The sequence below is a fragment of the Ascaphus truei genome, chromosome 2 (genome assembly GCF_040206685.1).
Source record: "Ascaphus truei isolate aAscTru1 chromosome 2, aAscTru1.hap1, whole genome shotgun sequence".
Lineage (NCBI taxonomy): Eukaryota > Metazoa > Chordata > Amphibia > Anura > Ascaphidae > Ascaphus > Ascaphus truei.
Window position 1 is genome coordinate 20749019 of NC_134484.1, and position 23923 is coordinate 20772941.

At 44.3% G+C, this 23923-nt stretch overlaps 1 protein-coding gene across 19 annotated transcripts in view; it reads left to right on the forward strand.

Moving 5' to 3' along the window:
• The window catches only part of PTK2 (protein tyrosine kinase 2), a 338626-nt gene that overhangs the window by 209407 nt on the left and 105296 nt on the right, over positions 1 to 23923 (forward strand). For all 19 annotated transcript variants that reach the window (XM_075581727.1, XM_075581721.1, XM_075581682.1 and 16 more), the window contains 2 exons: positions 4707 to 4814; positions 7777 to 7894. In XM_075581727.1, coding sequence (XP_075437842.1) covers positions 4707 to 4814; positions 7777 to 7894 — 226 coding nt within the window. The remainder of the gene's footprint in view (positions 1 to 4706; positions 4815 to 7776; positions 7895 to 23923) is intronic.

The window sequence follows — 23923 nt, forward strand, 5'->3', positions numbered from 1 at the left end:
TATAGGTATATTTATTTTCTTTCCCTCCTCCTTGCTAGTCAGTCATGCTCCTTCTCCCTCTCTACATCATGGATGGGCCACTCAGGGCGCATGTAGTGGAAGACAGCGCCACACAGATGAATAAAAATACGTTTATTTGGCAAAGAATGTGAGACAACAATTCACTCATGTAAAAAACTGCTCAGGGACGCCGACGTCAACCTCCCGCTCTCCGGTGCAGTGTGCTCCTGTTCGCCGCGTCCGGTCTACAGGACTGTTCACCCTGAGCAGTTTTTTACATGTGAGTGAATTGTTGTCACACATTCTTTGCCAAATAAACGTATTTGTATTCATCTGTGTGGCGCTGTCTTCCACTACATGCGCCCTGAGTGGCCCATGCATGATGTACAGAGGGAGAAGGAGCATGACTGACTAGCAAGAAGAAGGAAAGAAAATAAAGATACCTATAGTACTTCCCAGTACCAAACATACTATACGTATATTACGTTATACTCTTATCACCCCTGTGCTCTTAACCATTGGTTTACTATTGTATGTGTTTTCAACTACTGGTCTGATATTAACTCTGACCCTTGTCTGCGCCCCTCTGTCTCTCTTTCTACCTATGTTTTCTTGAGGATCGTGGGAAGATCCTTTCCAGGGGTTGAGCAGCAGACACTGAGCATTTGAAGTGTGGTATATGTATATTTATTTGTGACCTTATTCTTCTGTTCAGTTTCAAGCATTGTGTAAAGGGAGCGCCCCAGTTCACTTCCATTCTAAGTGTAAACAGGAACAGTTGCCATGGAGAGTCCCCGTGATGTGTGGAGATCAGTGTAAGCCTCATGCTCAGTGGTACTCCATGGTGTACTTGGGTGTCAATTCACAGCAGCAGGCAGCAGATCACCAGCAATCACACTGGAACCCAGGATTCGTCCAGAAGGTGGATATAGGTGTACAGCAGTATGCAGCAGGTTACCAGCACTGACATAGGAATGCAGGATATGTCCAGAAGGTGCCCCCCCCCTGTTTTGTTCCCCCCCTTGTTTTGTTCCCCCCCCCTTGTTTTGTTCCACTTTTTCCCCCCAAACACCCCATATATGGTACTACCTTTATGTTATTGTAGTTTTCCATGTGTGGTATTGTATGCTTTTTTTAAATTCGTTTGTGCATATATTAAAACTTACCTTTTTGGTTCTATACCAGTGATCTGAATCCTTTATATAGGGGGTGCTGGACTATTCAGTATTTTTTATTGTTTTGAGAGGGATTGGATCCTCTCTAGTCCTTGGCACCCCGCATTGTATACTTTATTTCATTAGTGTGAGTGCTGTTTATCGTTATTGCATTGTATCAGAAAAAGACTGAACAAGAATGTTGTTCATGGAGGGATAGCCAGGAGGAAACCACTTCTCTCTAAAAAGAACATTACTGTCCATCTGAAGTTTGCCAAAGAGCACATAGATGATCCACAAGACTTCTGGAACAATGTTCTCTGGACAGACGAGTCAAAGGTAGAACTTTTGGGCCTCAATGAGAAACGTTATGTTTGGCGAAAACAAAACTGCTTTTGAACAGAAGAACCTCATCCCAACCGTCAAGCATGGTGGTGGTAGTATGATGTTTTGAGGCTGCTTTCCTGCCTCAGGACCTGGATGGGTTGCCATCATTGACACAACCATGAATTCTGCATTGTATCAAAACATTCTAGAGGAGAATGTCAGCCCATCCATCCGTGGAAACCAAAGTGGGTCATGCAGCAAGATAATGATTCTAAACATATGAGCAGATCTTCAAAGAAATGGCTACTGAAGAAGAAATTCCGTGTTTTTAGAATGGCCTATTCAAAGTCCAGACCTAAACCCCATTGAAATGTTGTGGCAGGACCTGAAGCGACCTGTCCATGCAAGGAAGCCCTCAAATGTCACTGAGTTGAAGCAGTTCGGTTTTAAGGAATTTGTGCCCATTGCTCCTTACAGATGTGAGAGACTGACCAGTAGTTACAGGAAACGCTTCGTTAAAGTCATTGCTACTCAAGGGGTAATGAATCTAAAGGGTAACATACTTTTTTACGCATGGATATTGAATGTTGAATCATTTGTTGATAAAAGTGGAAAAAGTATCATGTTTGTGTGTCATTTGTTTGATCAGGTTATCTTTATCTATTATGGGGACTTAGATTAAGATCTAATAACACTTAAGGTTTCGATATGTGATATGTGTGAAAATCCTACGGGTTCACCTTTTCTTGTCACTGTATATAGGCACATATTATTCTGATCGTGGATCTTAGCACAAAGTGCAGTTTTGATCCATAGATTGATTGTTGTGAGACACTAAATAGATGCTCTGCTGCAAGAATGTTATAGATTGTAAAGCGCTCTTGCTCAGTGTGTCAATATCTTAATTCTTTACGTGATGTAGAGATGTAGCGAGACTTGCTGTCTACGCTACAGAGGCCGAAAAAATGAAAGTCTGCGGCACCGGAGATGGTGTCTGCCGCAGTCGCACTGCAGGGGGTCCTACGAATCAGACCCTCCACAGTGTTAAAATCCTCCTGTGACTGGGGCAGCCGCAGTTGCATGACCACAACTTACCCCAGTGCTGGAAACCTTAAAGTTTGCTACATCTGTATGTGCTCCTGAAAGGGTTGCAATTAGTGGCACACAGAATGTGGTCTGGTAAATGCAAAGAACGTAGGATAATGGCTCCCGTCAGCACCAGCTCTGATCTGTCACACCCCCTGCCCCCCACACACACACCACCACACACCACACACACACCACACCCCACCACACACTCCCCCCCACCCCCCCCACACACACACACCCACAAACATACACACACACACTTTGTAATCATGCTTTCAGTCACTGCGGTCATCCTCTCTGCTTCCACTCGGACACTTAGTGCCACTCTGCCACCTCCCTCCTCTTCCTTCCCATCCTCTTCATCTTGTGTGCATGTACATCATGATCACTGGTATAAACAGTGGGACGGTTGGGAAGCATAGACATCCACTTCCAGTGGAATAAAGGAAATAAGATATACTGTCACGTACGGCACACCTGTGAGCACGTGACCTGTATACGGGACAAGGGTCAATACACGGCTCTCTAGCTGTCCCACTTTTCACCTTCCACACAGGTCCCTCAAATTAACAATATCTCCCCTCACTCGGTCCCAATATACCATCTGTCACAGACCGCACACTTGTGATCCTGTTACTGATCTATGCAAGCAGGGTTAATACACACGGCTAAACTAGCCAACTCGCCATTCTCCTGTGCAAGGTATTTTGAGTGAGTTAATATGAACCCCTTACTCAATTGCTATCTAATCCGCTTTAACGACCCATGAAATATGCAGACAAAATGTAAATATACATATCTGACAGGGTCTAAGGTCCCTGTTTATTATTGAAAATCTATGTACTTGGCACACACGTGTTGTAGCAAAATGTGTCCGAAAATGTAAGTTACTCTCTACAAAGTGTGCAACAGTTCATTCAGAGCTCAAAGCATTACTTATAAAAGATTATTTTTATATATATATATATATATATATATATATATATATATATATATAGCGCTTTAGAATCCAGAAAAAGATTATTACAAGAACATACAGTTACAATGAATGCAGAACAGTTTCTTAACATAAAAGGATCAAACATAGATAGAAATTTCTATACTTTACCATGTCATAGGTTATTTCCCAGAGAGGTCACTGGCATAGCAAAGATGAGAACTTGCGTATCTGATCCCATAACACCTCGTTGTTGTATTCTAACTCAGAATATAAAGCCCTATTTTTTAATTATAACTCCCCTTAATTGAGAACACCGTAAGCCCACCTCTGTCATCAATCAGCCACAGGGTTGACAGTTTTACCACTTAGAAGAAGCAAAAACAACCTTTCTTGACATTTAAAGTCTGACTAGATGTATAAAAGACCATGTATCTTAATTTGTCTAATACTTAGACAAACGTGAGTCATATCAATAGATTCAGCCGAGTTTGCTGAATGTAACAATACTAATATTTGACAAGCTTGCCCTAAATTTGAATAATAAATGGAGATCTGTCCCTTGCCAACTTCAAAACGTCAAGTGTTGGGACTTACTGCATTCTTATCCTTGACACGATTACAAATATTGAAACGTTATACTCCAGAATAGGTATCAGGTCCCGGATTCCATATTTCCTATATTGGCGCCCCTTGGCGCTCTGTAGAACTCTTCCAAGAATGCTTTGAAAGTACCTTTATAAGTGTCCTGTTTACTTGCGTGTCAGAAGAGCCATCTCTGGCAAAACAAATAGATTCTATCAGTCCCATACAACATAGGCCTGGTCTGGCAGGCCTTAAAACCATTTGTTTGTAGTTTGTCAAAGTGTAGCCACATTAACCCCTGCAGTACCAGATTCTTAAAATACTTCATATCCCCCGCCATCTTTATTACACATACTATTAATGATAACTGATGAGTAAATCTCTCATATTATAAGGTGTGTGTATACACTCACGCACGTGTGTGTGTGTGTATATGTGTCTCTCTGTGTGTATTATATACACATGCGCGCTCGTATGTATTTATTTTATATACATTTGTTTCATGTATTTGTTTATACATATATTATTTATTTTTTTACAAAACGAGCGCTTTGCTTTAATACTGCCAATATAATATCATATAATTGTGACTTTATAAATGTCCTCTTTTTCAGCCTACTCATTTGGCAGACTTTACTCAGGTTCAGACCATCCAGTATTCGAGCAGTGAGGAGAAGGACAGGAAGGGGATTCTGCAGCTCAAAATTGCTGGAGCTTCAGAGGTAAAATCACTGTTACAAATGTTCGATACCAAACTTCTAAGACTTTATTTACCACATGTGCCGCCAGAGAAGCAGTTGCCACACGGAAGTAACGTGGTTTAGATCACTTGTTATTTCTGAGCCCGGTTAAGTCAATAAAAAGAAGAATCCAGCATCTGGAATAATTCTGTTACAATAACATGCACCCGTTTCTTGACATGTTTGAGGTGTGTGTGAGGGAAGAGAGGTGTGTGTGATGTGTGTGGAGAGACGTTGGTGCTTTGCTTTGTGAGGGCGTATGTGGTGTAAGTAAGAGAAGGTGGATAACACTGGGGTTTATGATTAAGAAAGTGGATGTGTGCTGTGTGAGAAGTGTGGGTACATGTGGTGTGTGAGCAAGAGGAGCGATGTGAGGGGGTGAAAGGGGAGTGTGGGAGAAGAGGGTGGGGTGTGTGCTTTTGGAAAGGAAGGGTGAGTGTGTAAGTGTGGAGGGGGATTTGTAAGGTCTGAAGAGCAGAAGTGCCCCAAGATTTTAAAGATCCTTCTGGGTGCCCCTGCTCGTAAAATAATTGAGAACCACTGCCCTAGTGCTATCACACTTGGACCAATGGTTGCAGGCCTTTCTGGCAACGGAAGGGTTAATCCTAAATTGTTTGAGTAGCTAGGGTTAGTAATTTATATACTTGGTACATACTCTCTCATTTTAGTTACACATTGTGAAGAGTAGATTCATCATATCACAATGAATATTGAATTAGGTTTTTCTTTTATTGTGTAAAAGTTTTTGTAAAAAAATAACAACCGAAGTCTCTGAAATCCTCGCCTCGTTCAATAGTTTTTGATATTCTGGGCTTGGCTTTCTATCGGGCGCACCTACAGATGTAGCGAGACTTGCTGTCGCCCGGCTGCGGGGGATCCATGTGTCCGGATCAGACGTCCCAAGTCTTGCTAGATGTGTACCGTGAAAAAACCTCCCTACACGATTGCTGTGCATGACCCAAATTTATACAGTACCTCCATGTCAAATTATTTCTCCAAAATTGGGAATCTTCTATCTCTGTATATCTGTCAGTCTGACTTCTCCAAGTCCATGATCAACTTTCTATCTGTCCCGTTCTGCTGTTAGATTTCTCTCTTCTCACATTGTTGCGCTTATCTTTCCGTTGAATCTCTCCACTCTATTTTGCCCTCTAACCTTCCTCCTCCTCCTTTAACTCACACGCTTTTGCCTTCTCTCAGCCACTTATCAGGGTATTGTATAAATTGATCTTGAGGTGCGTTCCTGCGTGTGAATATATACGTCAGATCAGCAGATCAGCACTCCTCAAGATGTCGTCTGCTGAGGTGCACAACAAAACCCTACACGTGGGGTGGGAGAGTCAGCATGTTTCGGACCCGGGGAGGGGGCGTTTGTCAGGACTCGCTGGGGTCTGAAACGTTGATTTTTACTCTTGGCAAAATACATTAGTATAACGTGTTGGAATGTGCAAATACAACATAACATCTAAATAAATGAAGATATTATTATTATGTTTATGCAACTTTTAACCAAGGGGTTGCCGCTATGAATGAAGATGTGTATTTCATGGCCAATGTCCACGGTTTTTCATGCCTGTCATCTTGACGGCTTTGGTGCAATCTGTCTGACACGGCCTTGCGGCCACCAAATAACATGCTGGAAAGAAAAATGTAATTGTGTTGATGTATGTTCAGTTCTACGATACTTCTCGTAAGAGATGTGTGCAGAGGTATGCAAATAGAGACCATTTAGGGTGAAATTAACATATGGCTTTATTGAGCCTGCCACTTTTAAACAGCACAGCAAACAAAAATATACCAACATAACAAACCCCTATCCCTTTGTAAGGGCTAACTTACTTCTCCAGTCCCTATCTGCAGGGCTGGAGGGATAATCCCATTACCAGCCTATAACCCCAAAGTCTCAAGAGGTACCTTAAAGCAGGTGGCCCTCCATGTCAGTCTCTGGCAGGTTCCTGGGTCCTCTGTGTCCAGGAAATATAGGTCTTTGGGTGTCTGGGTGTCTTGATCTCAGAACACAGATCTCCTGGGCTCTCAAGACTCTCCTCTCCTTCATCAGCCCAGTTGTAACTGTGCTAAGGAAATCTCTCTTCTGTGTCTCACATGACGCTCTTTCGCAGAGCTCTGATTAGTCCAGGTGGAGACTGGCTAACTGTGTGGCTGCAGTTAACCAGCTCCATGCTGGATTCAGAGCTCAACGCAGCTTTTCTGTAAAACAGGGATAAGTCCTTGTTACACAGCTCCACACATTTTATTTGGCTTTTAGATTTAATACAAATGGACAGATTAGTGCAAATTAAAAAGGATTGTGCTTGGCAGATGCATCTAGGTTAAGGGGGGTGGGGGGGCAACTCCAGTCCTCAAGGGCCACCAACAGGTCAGGTTTTTAGGATATTCCTGCTTCAGCACAGTCAGACTGAGCCACTGATTAACTCACCTGTGCTGAAGCTGAGATCCTGAAAACCTGACCTGTTGGTGGCCCTTGAGGACTAGAGTTGCCCCCCCATGTTTAGTTAGACATTGCCTAACTTTCACTATTCAGAATAGACCCAAACACGCACATGATTGTTTTTAATGTTGCAATACACATGTTCTAGTATAAACATTTTAACCACTTTGCTGTTAGATTGTTTCATGTAAGGATTTTACTGTCTCGCTGCCAAAAAGCCCCGCACCGCATTGCGAGATGAGTTAATGCCAGCGGCCCTGTAATAGTCGCCTTGCTCGCTGGTACATAAGAGGTGTACATGTCACACTGCTGCTTATCACACCCGAGCCAGATAACATAATGAGGAATACATGTGATTTCTGAGTACCTTTGTGTGTATTGCATATCCCGCCACCTAATCTCTGTTCTCAAGCTCTGATGTCATTATGCAGCTGTTCTGTGACACACGAAGGACATCAATAATGCCCCTTTGTTGGTTCGGTCTTCTTCCCTCAGCCTCTGACAGTGACAGCCCCATCCCTAACCATCGCAGAGAACATGGCGGACTTGATAGATGGATACTGTCGCCTCGTCAACGGAGCCTCGGAATCTTTTATCATCAGACCACAGAAAGGTAAATGGATTTTCTGCTTGTAAGCAGCAGTGCTATTTAACAGGCATCCTAATGTGTGTCTGCAGTGCAGGGAGCGTTTCTACATGCAGAGCAGGCACCGGGAAAGGGCTCTTTGTGCTGTCAGCCTCAAGTCAAAGCAGCAGCCCTTATTGTTTGTAAAGGAATACATTGCCCAGCAGTGTTACCGACATTTCTTGTAATAGGGCAGTGATTATTTCATCATTACTGACCCGTTCTTACACCACGAGGGATGATGGGAAAGAATTAATTCTGTATATTGCCTATTTTTTTATTTATTTTTTTACTTGGGGAGAGGCTGGTGCTTGCAAATAAATACAGGTTAGAAGTAAGCAGCAAATGCTTTGGCGTGGGATTCTCTAACCATTTGTGGCCAGTTTCTTGGAGGATTTTGTGCTCGGAAGGTCTCTAGAGAAATAAATGCAATTGGACAGTAAGCATTATGTTTCAATATTGTGTATAACTATTTAAATATTGGTAGGTGTTGTCTGATTTGCAGTCACACAACAAACAAATCTATGCATTGTAGATGTAAAGTATGAGATTATTCCATGAGCCATTGCTCTTAAAATATGGTAAATGTTTGGTGCTTATGAAGGGCGATGTACAGAGAATGCACACCATGCCAGTCTTGTATGCATCATGTGAATGCTGGGTACATGTCCCGTAATCATTCCAGATCCAACGATAGCTGCTAGTATACACTTCACTGAACATCTTGCTATACAAACTCTCTGTTCACGAGCTAACTTTTGTTGCTGAGGTGCAGAAAAATGCGGCCTCGTTTTTGGGTACTGCGAGATATCACTGGGTTCACAAAGGGTGTCTCCCACTTCATAAGCGAATGAAGAAACGTGGATCCTAGTTCTCTCCATGATGGGGTTTGTTTCACTCTGCGCTTTGAAAATGAAATGGGCTTTGGCCTTTAAACGCTGAGAAATCTTCTCAAGCTTGCAGTACATGGTTGACAATCCATGCGTGAGGATATGGATGGATAGAGAATAGTTTTATATAGACAGGGGAATGAAATGTCTGAGCTGGATTGGTGTGTTTCTGATGTATAGATTATGTTAGTGTATAAATGTTTTTCCGCCTATGCAAACATAGAAATGATTGGTCAGGAATAAAAATAAATGGTATAATATGGTGCACATGTCTATTTACTTATCTCGCACACCAGCCATGTTATGAAATGTGTTTGTATGCTTCTCCAGTCTTTTCAATGTTCAATCTCTTAGGTTTTTTTTTGGATCCTGCCATGTCAGTTGAAAGCCAAATTCAGATGCAAATGAGTTCAATGAACTTCTGGGACACCTTCTGTTCCCTTAGAATAGTGACACACACACATCCATCAGATGGCAAAACACTTGCATGTATTTTATCCCAAGCTTTATTACAATATTTATCTCATGTTATGCCTTTTTGGCCCGTCACATCGAAAACATTTGTTCTGATACATCATGCATTCATTGTAGAAATACATACTGTTTTTGTATCTATTTGTATCTTGTTTCCGGAGCGGCCTGCAAGATATGGCAGCGCGTTTTACCGAATTCTGGCAGTCAGGTCGGTCAGTTTGCAAAATATTGGGCACACATAAAACGTACTAACTTTCTCTTTATTGTACTAAATGAAAATACAGTACTAAGGAATTAACATTTATTTCAACTGTCTCCACTACATCCGTTCCTGTTCTGTGAGCAGACAATTATTGAGCAACCCTCCTATCTCAAGATGTGTCTGCAGTGATACGCGAGATTTCTTAGTAAATATTGCTCCGCAGTGTGATTTTTGATAACGAGCTCCAGTTGGAGCACCTGAAATGTCATGTTATTTTTTTCACCTTTGGCATAAGACAGCGTGTTGTTGCATGTACAGTACACCCCCCGTGACCTGGGAGGCTGCGATAGAGCTTCACTCCCCTTCACCCTAAGTACCCAGAAACCCACATAAATAACACACACATAACGAGAAGACAAGGTCTGGAGGTACAAGGCCAGGGCTTTTTATTAAACCATTAAATTATTGGTAAGATTGCTGGGTTAAAGATCACGGGTCCTTGAACCAATGACCCGTGGCAGCTAAGCCGGGCCCACGTGACCTGACCTTGACGCCAGTGGGCTCCCGGAAGTCGCGTTTAAATTCTCCTCGCCCACTTGCTTCTCTCAGCCCCACTGGGCTTTACCAAGAACGGAGCCCCTTCTGGCAAGTATAAGCACACTTACCCCCCAACTGCCGGCACCTGCGGGGCTATTAAATTCCCCTTAAACTAGCACCGTACTGACAGACCTGCTAGGACCCTCATGAGAACATCTTGCAAAGATCGGCACCAATATCCGACAAGTGTACCCCACCGGACCTGAACAAATCGCTACTAACTGAATCGGAGTCAGAATGGTTTAAAGTAGCAATTCTACATACTCCCTTGCCCAAATTGTATCCTTTACCTCGGCAAACATGCATCCCCAGAAGCCTGGCATGGCACATGTATGCATTCTTGTAAAACACGCCTGCCACATTGCTTTCTTGTAAAACATGGCTGGCCACTACTAATTGCGTGACCCCTGCTGAAGCTGGGCTGGCCCCCACGGCCTGCGAGGCCCCTGCCAGTGCCGAGCGTGCAGCCACTGACTGTGACCCCTGCACCCCATGCTTCCGCCACCCTTAATAATGAACCCAGCCTGGCCGTATTGGGAATTGCTGTCTGCCCAACGCCCCTGCCACATTAACCTCTGCAGGCCCCCTTGCCAGGCCTGCTCAGACCCCTCAGGGCCCTTGGCAGCTTTGATGCCACAGCCTGCTCTCCTTGACCTCCTGCTTGACCTGCACCCCACAGAGCATGAGCCCCTGCTACCATGGGTATAAGTGCCCTAGGCCCAGACCCTCCCCCCCCTTGTGGACCAGCCCGGGGGGAAACCTTAGGGGATCTACAGGGAGACACCGGAGGCAAAGCCCTCTTCTTACCCCCAGTCGTTCTCTGATCTGCCACACTCCTGGGGGGCGTTGGACGTCTCCTGTCTCCTTCCTCTTCAGGTCAACTCACAGAGACTCCCCCCTTCCTCTCCCAAGTGGGGGCTCAAGTGGGGTCTCCCACCACTGTGGGGGCGTCCCGTCCTGTAGAGGGGAAAGAAAATGTGGTCTAGCTAGGGGAGGTACGCAGGGGCCCAAGCCCTCTACTTAGCCCCGTACACGGATGCGTCCCTGTCCCTCCCCTGCTGCCACTGCGGGCAACACGCACTCCCCCCTTTCCTCTAATGAAGGCGGCGCAAACTGGGGGGGGAGAGAGCAGCGCTTGCAGTGGCCCTGCGCTCTTCCCCACAACATTTAAATAAAATGCTGGGGGAGTGGGCAACGCCTCTGTTTGTCTCTTACCTTCTCTCCGGCGGCTTCTGGCGACGCATCACCAATTACAACGTGGAGTCGAGTGACGCCGCAGGGTCAAATGGCAATGTGACGTCACATCACATTTTGACGTCAAATGACGCCACCGATGCCGGATGAAAGGATAGGGGCAGGGTGCGCGAGCAGGCATTGGGGTGCAAACAGAAAAGTTTGCGCACCCCCGCTCCAAGGAGCAACTCGCAGAGATCCCCTTTTAACTCCATAGAGGGGCTCAAGTGGGACCCCCCATTCCTCATTCCAGTGAGAGCTCAGCCCAAGTGGGGTCTCCTCATTCTCACCCCATTGGGGGGTGCAAGTGGGGGCCTCTGCCCCCTTCCAGTGAAAAGGGCACCTTTTGGTCCACCCTTCTCATTGGGGAACAAGCTGGGCCCATTGGACTACCAACCCAGTGGGGGCCCCAAGGGAGTTTCCTCTCTTTCCCCTCCCCCTCTCCCCCCCAACCCAGAGGGGGGGAGGGAGCCAGGTGAGCCTTACCCCATCAACTGCCATGGGCCCCCTCGTCCCAGTGTGGACTCCCTTTCCTGTGGGGGCTCCATTAAGGCCCAGATGAACCAGTGTGGGCTCAAGTGGGGTCCCCCACCCAAGTAGAGGCTCACCAACCCAGTGGGGACTCACATGTCTGGGCCCCAATGGAGCCCCCCACTCCAGTGGGAGCCCCTCCACGCAAGTAGTGCCCCCCACTTATTATCAGGGAAGGAAGAAAGGGGCCTGTAGCCAGGGAGGAATGCAGGGGCCAAGGTCCTTCATTTACTCCCAAATGCTGCTGTTCCTTCCTTGGCGCACGGGACTCGGCACGCCAGCCCCCATGAGCAGCTGAGCCACAGACGCTGCTATGGCCAGCCACGTGGCCCCAGACCTACAGCTGACACGTAGCTCCAGACTGCTGTATTGCTATATAACCTCCCTCGCCCTTCCCCCCTGCCTCCTGACTGGGGGAGGGGGAGGAGGAAGAGAGAGGCCAGGGAGCCAACGCGAATGTGAGGGGGGAGCCTGGCCCAAGGTCACGGTTTCCCTTCGCTTAGGGCTCAGGGCAGCTTGACTATCCTACTGCTTCCGAATGGGTGTCTGCCGCTCCTATTGTAATGCAAAACACTGTGAATCTTTGAAGAATTGTTACTACTTGTGCTAAACATGTTGGAGCCTTCAGTGCCAGTGGCTTCCATACTGTGGAGCCATGCACTGGAGACCTGTCTTCAAATCGCACTCATGGCCTTCTTATAGAAAAGAGCATGGTACCGTCACTCACTGTGGTCTGCCAAGTTGTCTTACCATAATATCATATAACTTGCCATAATCCATAAAAATGATTGTAAACTATATGATCACGGTTGTGATCGCCGACCGCTGGCAAGATCCCAAGAGTTTGGACTAGTATATTTGGGGGTCCATGTTTTCCATGGACAAGGCATGTGCAGTATAACAATACTCAGAGATACCTTAAAGAGGGTGATGGTCTGTATTCATGCAGTGCGGCTTTACACAGGTGAACATTTATTTCCTTAACTGTCTGCAAATTCTTAAAATAGAATGAAATCAAAAGAAACACGAAACTCTAAACACTAACAAGTCATTTACATTAACATGCTTTAGCCAATTTGCTGATTTTGTTTTGGCGAGCGAGAATGAATCCGGTATAAACACCATTCAATTCAACTGGGAGGAGGCTTACACTACTTCTTACTCTCTCGCTTACCCGGAAAGAGGGTTAACCAACTCCAGTACTCAAGAGCTACCAACAGGTCAGGTTTTAAGGCTATCTTAGCTTTAGCACAGGTGGCTCATTCATAATGACTGAGCCACCTGTGCTGAAGCAGGGATATCCTGAAAACCCAACCTGTTTGTTGGCCCTTGAAGACTGCAGTTGGCCACCCTTGCCCTGAAACCTTACCTTCATGCTATTGGGGGTGTATAATATAATAGGTAATAATGTTTACAATATTGAGTGAGAATGCTTTTAAACAATGTGTTTAGATGTACATTATAACCTCCTTAAATTGAATGACCTTTCAGTAACATAAAATGCACGCGCAGTTACTGAAATGCATAAATAGAATGTTTCAAAGCCTTGAAAGCAAATGCACTTAATTGCAATTGCACCCTCTCTAGAGTGCCACGTGTGACTTTTTGCACAGCCCCTCTTCCATCTCTCACATTGCCACCACTTTTTCCTGTATTGATTCAGCAGAAACAGTCTCCGGATTTCCTAAACAGCATGTCTAGCAGTTTGCCCAGTTTTACATGGAGATCCAATTTCCACAATGCATCAAAGTATTAAGGAAACGCTGCAGATTTATCAATACAGGAGTTCCCATCCTATACATAGATGCACAAATGCATCCCAAGGGGTGTTTAGTTCAACTATTTTGCTGAAAGGAGTCTCTGTTTCCGGACCGGCCGGAAGGAGATCAATGACAGCTGACTCTTTTATATAAAGTATCTTTTTATTAGGGTATTTGCACCTACATTTCATACTTTTAATTGTAGCATATTGTATTTACATGTCTTACTTATTCCAATACATATTTGCTATACCCCTTTTTTTCCTTTCTGAACTTATACCTGGTCTTGATCTAATAGACCTCTACTATTTAACTCAAAACCTTGTTTCATAGCTTGCTTGTGACTCCCGTACTTTCTTTTGATTATCGTGTTTGTATTTGACTTTGCCTAGGCTCTTAGTTTTTGGTCTGGTCTGTTGTGCTTTGTTATGTTTTGCTACGTTGTGTTGCAGGTCGTTCTCCTTATTTTCTATTTCCTTTATCAGGATTCCCATCCGTTTGTTTATATTCTTATCTCGGTTGACATCTGAATTAATTTTGTTCTAGCTGGAGAAATTAGTTTATAATCATCTCCCATTTTAGGTCAAATTTGTCGCTCCCCTATTTTGTTTGATTATCCAAGGTTCCGTATTGGCAAATATCATGGGAAGGGGGTGTCTTACCCAGCTAATTTTCGTGATTCCTTTAATATATTGTAGGACCTGTGTCCAGAACTCGTTAATTTTTTTGCATGTACAGAGACAGTGCTTGAGGTTAGATTTATTAGGGAGGTTGCATTCGGGGCATTTCGTTGTGTCTGCTTCTATGTTCGTGATTTTGTCTGAAGGGTATATATGCCCTATGCATTATCTTGAATTGCATTTCTCTCCAGTTTTCTGATGTAATTATTTTACAAGTCCTGGCATATCCAATAGTTAGATCTTCCATCGTCTGAACTTCTTGGAAGTCTTGTTGCCATGATTCTCGATTTTGTTGTTGTTTTTTTTTTTCCTCTGTGTCTTGGTCTCTAATTTTTATATGTCAGCTAGCGTGTATCTGGTATCTGTGTCTTGGCTGAAATAGGTGTCTATTGCATTGTTTCTAGTATATGCTTTTTGTAGCCTTGGAGTTTTCTCCCATAGTTTAGTAATTGGATGTATTGGAATGCCTGATTTTCCAGTATATTATATGTTGAGATTAGCTCAATGAATGACAAACTCATTCTTCTCCTTATTTATAATGTCTCCTAGGTTTCTTGTTCCTTTTTCTCCCCAACTGCTAAAGTGGTTTGGGTTCTTTTCCCGGAGGGGGGGGGGAGCCATTTGATTTCCCTGTATAGGTAGGAATCTGGAAATCGTGTATGACAATGTAAACTTTTTCCTAATTATTTGCCACGTAACCACTGGATCCCTGATTAGTACGTTGGATTTGATCTCTTGGGACATTTTATTCCAGTTTGTGTGTAGTAGTTCTGCCAGTGTGAATTTACCCGGAAAGTGTTTTTTTTTAATTCTGGGGAGGAGTAATAATCTTTTTCTTGGGTCCAATCCCCCACATGTCTTAGTATGCAGGCTAGGTTATAATCTTGTATATTTGGTATGTTAATTCCTCCCTTTTCTTTGGTCATCTGTAATTTTATTAGCGCTATTCTCGGTTTTTTTTTTCTCTTGCCAAAAGAATTTACTCATCCCCTTATTTTTAGTTCATTAACATCGCTATGTTTGATTAGTATTGGGAGTGTTTGGAGGGGATATAGCAGCCTTGCGAATATCATTTTTATGACACATGCCCTGCCAAAAAAGGACTGTGGGAATGTCATCCAGGATCTCAACTCTTCCAGGATTTTTTTTAAACTATTGGCTTGATGTTATTTTCATATAGCTTCGTGAGATCTGCTTCTAGGTGTATTCCTAGGTATTTAAACTGGGCCTTTTGTTACTTTTATCGGTAGTCTATTGTTTTTTGTGGCTCTATCTTGTGTGTTTATGTACATGAGCTCGGTTTTAGATACATTTATTTCAAATCCAGCAAAGGAGCCAAACCTTGTGATAGTCTCAAGGATTTTCTCTTATGATCTATTGGGGTTAGATGAGAATAGAAGAATATAGTCCCTGCGCATTGCTAATTTTAAATTGTTTTTTCCCATCTTTTATTCCCTCAAATTTTGTTAGCTGTCGCAGAAAGTGGGCTAGAGGCTCTATAGCAAGATTAAAGAGTAAGGGGGACAGCGGGCATCCTTGTCTTGTGCCTCTGTGTAGTGCAAAGGATTCGGACAGGCATCCAGCCCCAATAGTTTTAGCTTTAGGTTTGTTATATAGGGTCCTTATTACATCATTAAACTTCCCTTTAAATCCAATTTTTTCCAAAGTATAACATGATCCCAATGTATGTTGTCAAATGCTTTCTCGGCATCGATGGCCATCAGGGATGAGTGCTTTAATTTATTTATTTGTGCCTCCTTTTATTACGGAGATGACCTTTCTTATATTCTTCAACGCGGATCTGCCTTTAATGAATCCCGATTGATCTACGTGTATAATTGCGGGTAGTATCTAGGCCAATCTGTCTGCCATTATTTTGGTAAAGAGTTTGATGTCCTGATTGATCAGGGAAATTGGTCTATATGACTCGGGTAGTAGTGGGTTCTTCCCGGGTTTATGAATTATTTTAATATGGGCCATTTCACTAGAGGGCAGTGATTCATTTATCTCTTCTCTAAGCATTTTGTAGTATTCTCCCGAGAGACCGTCAGTGCCTGGGGCTTTGAAGTTTTTCAGGTTCTTGGTTGCTCCTGTGACTTCCTCGGGTGTGATTGGAGAATTGATCAATTCCAATTGCTCGCCACTAATTATTGATAGTTTTATTTGTTTCTCTATATTTATATTTCCCATGCTATATAGTATTTCATAGTATTCTTTAAATATGTTACTAATTTGCTCTGGTATAACAGCTGACTCTTTACAAAAAAATAACAAAAAGGCCTAGAAAAGCAGGGTGTTCAAGGATTATTCTTCTGTCACAAATGACATCAATGTACAATCAAACAAAATGGTGGAGGTAACCATCTCTTTTTATGGTTGATCATTGAGGGGTCTGCACAAGAACAGGCTAGTGGGAGTCCTCTGCAATGCCAAGAAAAGTCTAATTATATAACTGGCTCTGAACTACCAAAAAAGTGTCTATTTTATAGTGTGTGGCAAGGTGGAAAACCTTTTGACAGATCCATGAACCCTTAGGCCTCGGTCCCGCTGCGCTCGGTGGCGCGGGCGGCCATACGCGAGTTCCCCACCAGCAGGGGAATCCTGCGGAGCCGGTCCCGGTCCCCCCTGGCTGCACAGCTGACTACATGCTGTGGCGCGTCAGCCGCTATGGGATACAAGAGAATGGTGATCCCTAGCGTTGACGGGTCACGTGGTATGGCTGTGAGCCAATGGGGAGGGGAGGCTTCGGGAGGAGGAGAGGCTTCGGGGAGCGGGGAGGAGTGTGGAGTGAAAGCAGCGTGAGTGCCTGTCTGTGTGTGTGTCTAAGTGCGTGCGTGCCTGTCTGTGTGTGTGTATGTGTGTGCGTGAGTGCCTGCCTCTGTCTGTGTGTGTTGCTTTACTTACCTTCAATCAGCAGCCCGAGCCGTGGAGGGAGGGGGGGGGAGAGTAGCGGGTCCCTCCGCTCAAGCCACGCCCCCCCTCCAGCTCAAACCTCCCACTCCCGCCCACCTCCCGCTCCGGCTCCCTACAGACCACATATCGCGGTCTGTGTATGTCAGCGCCCCGCCTGTCTGCAGTGCGGGCGCGCTGACTCTGGGAGCGGGGCTTTAGCCTTACTTGGAATGGCTCTTGGTTTTGGTATTGTCGTCTGTTTCTAAAGGGATGCCATCCTCCGCCATGGGTTCTGCTGTACAATTTGGCATATTAATTATTATTACTTGTGAGTGGCAGGGTTGATTTTGTTTTCTTTTAGACAACCTTGCATTGTTTCTTTAAAGTAATTTTTTCCATAGTACTGCATGTTGGCATGTAATCTTACTGTTTGTACCTAAATAACATTACTCATAGATGAGTTCTGCTCCGTCAGTTCAGGATGAATTACTTCTATTTTCATGGCTTTAATATTAACTATTATTATTATTATCTTTTATTTGTATGGCGCCAACATATTCCGCTGGGCAGTACTATGTGATCCATCAAATCTTTTTATATATGTGTTGTATTTTTTGTAACCTTTTTTCCTATGTTTGTGTAGGCTTGTTTTAGTTTTACAGTGGCGAAGTTCCCCATCATTGTGCTGCATTCTCTGACACTGCCCAGGGCAGGCTGCAGTATAGGACTTCATGGTGGGTTTGACACTGATGTGTACGTACAGGTTGTCTCTACTGGCTGACATCCCAGTTTTATTTCATATGACATATATTGCTTTGTTTTTCACCTGCAGGACCCAGATGTAAAGGACATGTCATATCTCATTTTGTCAGGACCATAGCCATACCAATAGCTTTTTAACAGTCTAGTAGAGATTTTATCCTTTCAATGTTAACTTAATAAAACAAAGAAATACTGGTCCCCTAATCCATTGTGACATTTTCTAACACTTTTCTGTTTTGGATAAATATTGATGCAAAATAATGTTTTGGTAACTGGATAGGGTAGGGGGGTGCCCACCTAACACTGACAGAATTATTTATTGCCATTATGAAGGGTATATAAGGGTAGGCTTATCATATTGAGTAACAATGTAGTAACCCCCCTAAGGAAGCTCTGTTCCCTCACTGTAGGCATGATTAGAAACCAATATCTGTACATAAGAAACCCCAGAGGTTAATGAGTATATCTCAAGGTCTATTTCTTTACTAATGTATGTAATGCCACACTACAACACCAGGAAGGAAATAATGTGGCCTGTGCTTTCCCGGCAAAAAAGAAATTGGGATTATTACATGAATCAGCAGGAGTTCGCAATGTTGTATGTTCACATCTTCCTAACACGTTCTCAGCTGACAGGAACAGATGCACAGAACCTGCCATTCCACTCATAAGTCCGGACTGCAGGATTTACTGGTCATCATGTATTCTCCTGCCGCTACCCCTTTTATAATCTAAAGTAGGGTTGTACAGTAATATTAAACAATGAGCACACCGTGTTCTGCTTTGCTTGGGTGCCCTTATATTTCAGGACAACAGGTGCCTCAAACCTTGGTTCAGACAGCTGTCGGTGATACGCTGCACCGCTCACTCTGGCGAATTATTTACAAAGTCTCATCTTCCATTTGAAAATAAATGTTCTTTATTTGTAATTGTGCGTTTCTTCTTATCCAATATCAAATGAAATATCCAAAGACAGATGTCTCGGCAGTTTGTTTAAGAGAATGAGACAATAACTTCTCATCCTTGGAAATTACTTCTCAAAAAGTCTGGACACTAAGCCTATAACCTTGATAGGTTCCATGTTGTACCCAAAATGTTCTTTAAACAATTGCCCTATTCTTATCTTTTCTACAAGTTAGCAGATTTCGCAATTTCCTTAAACTGATTTCTGACACATCTGACAAGTCAAAATGGATTATAACAGATACAATGGAGGTTGAACAACGTGAGCCAAATAGTCAATAAGGGCAAAATTGATTACCATATTTTGCCTTGCCGTGAGGTGAGGATGAATAGTCCTATTCTATAAGCCAACAGTAAGTACTAGGGCAACGGAGCACAAACTTTTGCAGCTGCGCCCCCCTGCCTTCCCTCCGCTGGTGCTCGCGCCCCCTCCCTTACCTTGATGCAGCGTCAAATGACGCCGCAGGGTCACGTCACGTGACCCCCAACGTCATTTGATGCGTGTGACGTAACATAACCCCCGGACACGAGTGATGCCGGCAGAGTCGCGGTAAGTAATAGCGTTGCAGAGGCCTGACGCAATCCCCCAGCATTTAATTTGAATGCCTCGGGGAAGAGCGCGGGCCCCTGCAACGCCCCGTGCCCCCCCCAGAAAAATCTCCCGCCCCCCACTTTGCGCACCGCTGTACTAGGGCACGCATATTTGAATATGATAAGAAAATGCCGTTGAATAAGGAACATCTTCTCATTGTCACTCACCTCTTCCTGAGTAAGGGCACTACTCTGAAAACAATGATTGTAATATTTGCGGGGCAGTGACCGGTGCCTGCAAAAATTTTATGCACAGCACTGCATCCCCGGTCAGCGCTATACAGGAAAAAATGGTGGTTATATTATGGATGAAAAAGTCATGTGGGCAAATCAAAATGCCTGTGATAGGCAGAACGGAATACTATAGACTTAAAAATGATGTCAATTCAAGTTTTAGCGAAAGTATGGAAAATGGGTGACTTTCCTAATGGTAGGGTGACCATATTTGTCCTGGCAAAAACCGGGACAAATGTCACGCATGCGCGAAGAGCGCTTGCCGGTCGCGCATGGTGGAACCGGAGCTTGCCGGCCGCAATAGAAAACTGGAACAGCACCTCAAAAAGACAGGACAGAGCCCTAAAAACCGGTACTGTGCTGGCTAAACCGGGAAATCTGGTCACCATACCTAATCATCCTTATTTCTCATTCTGGGCATGGCACTTGGTGATGCCAGTGGTGATCTCACTAATGCCAGGGTCGATCCCAGTGGTGTCTGGTGAAACTGGGAATGGTCCTAGTGGTATCAGCTCAACCATTTAAACAAAGTTTGTGCCCACGTCAAAGCATTTACAAAAGTAGAGACTCCTCATATGGCAAATGCTTTCCTACAGTTTCATTGTATTTCCTGTTTTTGGTATTTGGGTTATTGGTTTTGAAAGCAGGTAAAGAAAATAGCGTTTTGCACAAAAAGGATTGCCATTCTCCTTTCTAAGCATCGTTGCTTTACACAACACCCTAGTACATAAAAGGCAGCACTGTAAAACGTGTGTGTGTGTGTGTGTGTGTGTGTGTGTGTGTGTATATATATATATATATATATATGTGTAAACCCCGTTATAACGCGGTCCTCGGGGTCCACCCCGAGACCACCGCGTTAGTAACGGGGTCGCGCTATTTTTTATTTTTTTTTAAATGGCCGCCGCGTGCCTGATCGGGAGGGAGTTAATTAAATTAAAAAGTTTTAAAAAAATGGCGGCGATTCATCCCTCCTCCCTCTCCCTCTCAGCCCCCTCCATCCCCCCCCCACCCCACCCCCGAGGTATGCCCCCCGCAGGGCAGTGCCCCTCTCTGGGTGCAGGAGGGTGGGTTACATGTCAGCAGCACGGTGTACTCACGGTCACAAGTCCGAGCTGCAGAGAGGCTGCAAAATGGAGACGGAGCCCCCTAGGAGGAAAGCTGGGACCGGAGCCAGATGCTGCTAGAAGCAAAGCATTCTGGGAGTGGACAGGGCTGCCTCTGTCCAGCCTCATCTGCCCCTCACAGGGAGGGGGGATCCCCCATAGAGACCTGCCCCCCTCACTCCCAGCCAGGGCACAGGGGTGACCCCAAAACAGAGACCTGCCCCCCTCCCTCTCCCTCCCAGCCTCCTGGTTTTGCGGTGCGTGGCAACGTGTCTGTGTCCTCCCAGCCAGATCTGCTGCTGCTGCTGCAAGAGGATGGGGGGGGGGGGGGGTTGGGCTGCTGACATGTGAGGGGGGGGTGGGCTGCTGACATGTGAGGGGGGTGGGCTGCTGACATGTGAGGGGGGGTGGGCTGCTGACATGTGAGGGGGGGGTGGGCTGCTGACATGTGAGGGGGGGGTGGGCTGCTGACATGTGAGGGGGGGTGGGCTGCTGACATGTGAGGGGGGGTGGGCTGCTGACATGTGAGGGGGGGGGGCTGCTGCTGACATGTGAGGGGGGGGGGGGCTGCTGACATGTGAGGGGGGGGTGGGCTGCTGACATGTGAGGGGGGGTGGGCTGCTGACATGTGAGGGGGGGGTGGGCTGCTGACATGTGAGGGGGGGGTGGGCTGCTGACATGTGAGGGGGGGGTGGGCTGCTGACATGTGAGGGGGTGGGCTGCTGACATGTGAGGGGGGGGGCTGCTGACATGTGAGGGGGGGTGGGCTGCTGACATGTGAGTGTATTTTGAGGGCTGTGTGCAGTGAGTGTCAGTGTGAGCAGTGTGTGTGCAGTGTGAGCAATGAGCAGTGTGTGTGCAGTGCAGTGTGAGCAATGAGCAGTGTGTGCAGTGTGTGTGCAGTGTGAGCAATGAGCAGTGTGTGTCAGTGTGAGCAGTGTGTGCAGTGCAGTGTGAGCAGTGAGCAGAGTGTGAGCAGAGTGTGAGCAGAGTGTGAGCAGAGTGTGAGCAGAGTGTGAGCAGAGTGTGAGCAGAGTGTGAGCAGAGTGTGTGCAGTGTGCAAAAAAAAAATTTAAATTAAATTTTTTTTTTTTTAAACGGGAGCCACGTGAAAACCACGGTATAACGAGGCGCGTTATAACGGGGTTTACCTGTATATATATATATATATATATATATATATATATATATATATAATGTATGTATGTGTGTATATAAATATATGTTTAAAAAAAACAAAAGCGCAAGCTCCTTAGCACGTAACTGAGTAAAAAATAAGGTACATTTATTTAAAAAAATCAGCAACCCATAAGAATGTGCACTTACAGGATTTTAAACAGAACCTTTCGTGGGAGAGAAATCTCTATTGTGGTCATCTGCGGTGGTAGGGTGAGTCCCAGGTTTGCAGAGTGGATGTAAACAGCCCAGGTTCACCATGAACTCCTATCCCGAATTGGCAGCAAGATATAAAGGCATCCAATGCCTGCACGTCCTTTGCTCCCTCATACAATGATTGCTAACACTTTAAATTAACGCCAGCCGGAGCGCAGGGAAGCCAGGGACTCCAAATACACCAACACAAACGCGATGACGTCACAGCTCTACGCGTTTCGTCACACTGCGGCGACTTCGTCAGGAGTTATGTGATTGTCAAGGGCAGCCAATTAAATAGGCTGGATCAAGTAAACCTATTTTCACATTGGTACTAAGTTTCACCACAAATCGTATAACTCTAAAATTACTATACAGTAAATATCAACATTACAATGAATAACAACAAGAGAAAGCTGTTTAATTTGGTATATATATATTATTTTTTTTCTTCCATATTTGATGAAACTTAGATTGGTAATAGTGGGACAGCTTTCTCTAACATGTCATTGTGTTAGTTGAGTTTATACATAATTAAATTGTTTAGTTTTAGCTATTTTCATTGTATGATGCGAACAACATAATTATTGATTTTTTTTGTTATTCATTGTAATGTTGATATTTATAGTAATTTTAGAGTTATACGATTTGTGGTGAAATTAGTGGTTAGTACCAATGTGAAAATAGGTTTACTTGATCCAGCCTATTTAATTGGCTGTCCTTGACAATCACATAACTCCTGACAAAGTCGCCGCAGTGTGACGAAACGCGTAGAGCTGTGACGTCATCGTGTTTGTGTTGGTGTATTTGGTGTCCCTGGCTTCCCTGCGCTCCGGCTGGCGGTAATTTCAAGTGTTAGCAACCATTGTATGAGGGAGCAAAGGACGTGCAGGCATTGGATGCCTTTATATCTTGCTGCCAATTCGGGATAGGAGTTCATGGTGAACCTGGGCTGTTTACATCCACTCTGCAAACCTGGGACTCACCCTACCACCGCAGATGACCACAATAGAGATTTCTCTCCCACAAATGGTTCTGTTTAAAATCCTGTAAGTGCACATTCTTATGGGTTGCTGATTTTTTAAATAAATGTACCTTATTTTTTACTCAGTTACGTGCTATGGAGCTTGCGCTTTTGTTTGTTTTTTGTTCATAGATTCCAAAAGTGGTTGGCTATACTCCCCTTAAAGCTGCAAAGACGCTCCCTGGATCTTCTATTGGGACTATATTTCTCTCTGGATTTTTTGTTTGAGTGGAAAATTCAATTTGGATTTTCCTTTTTTTTTCACTATCACGTTATGGTTTGTAGATATTACTAGGTTAAATTGTGGTAATTTTAATTTATTTTAATATTTTAAATATGTTATTATAATTTAGCATTTATTAGGGTTATTTCACATCCTCTTTAGCGCTACTTAATTTTTGTGTTGTCTCCCTAAATATATGTATGTGTATATAAATATATGTATGTGTATATAAATATATGTATGTGTATATAAATATATATATGTGTGTGTGTATATATAAATATATATATATAAATATATATATATACAGTTAGGTCCGTAAATAATTGGACACTGACACAATTTTCATCATTTTGGCTCTGTACGCCACCCCAATGGATTTGAAATGAAACAACCGAGATGCAATAGAAGTGCAGACTTTCAGCTTTAATTCAAGGGGTTGAACAAAAATATCGTATGAAACGTTTAGGAATTGCAACCATTT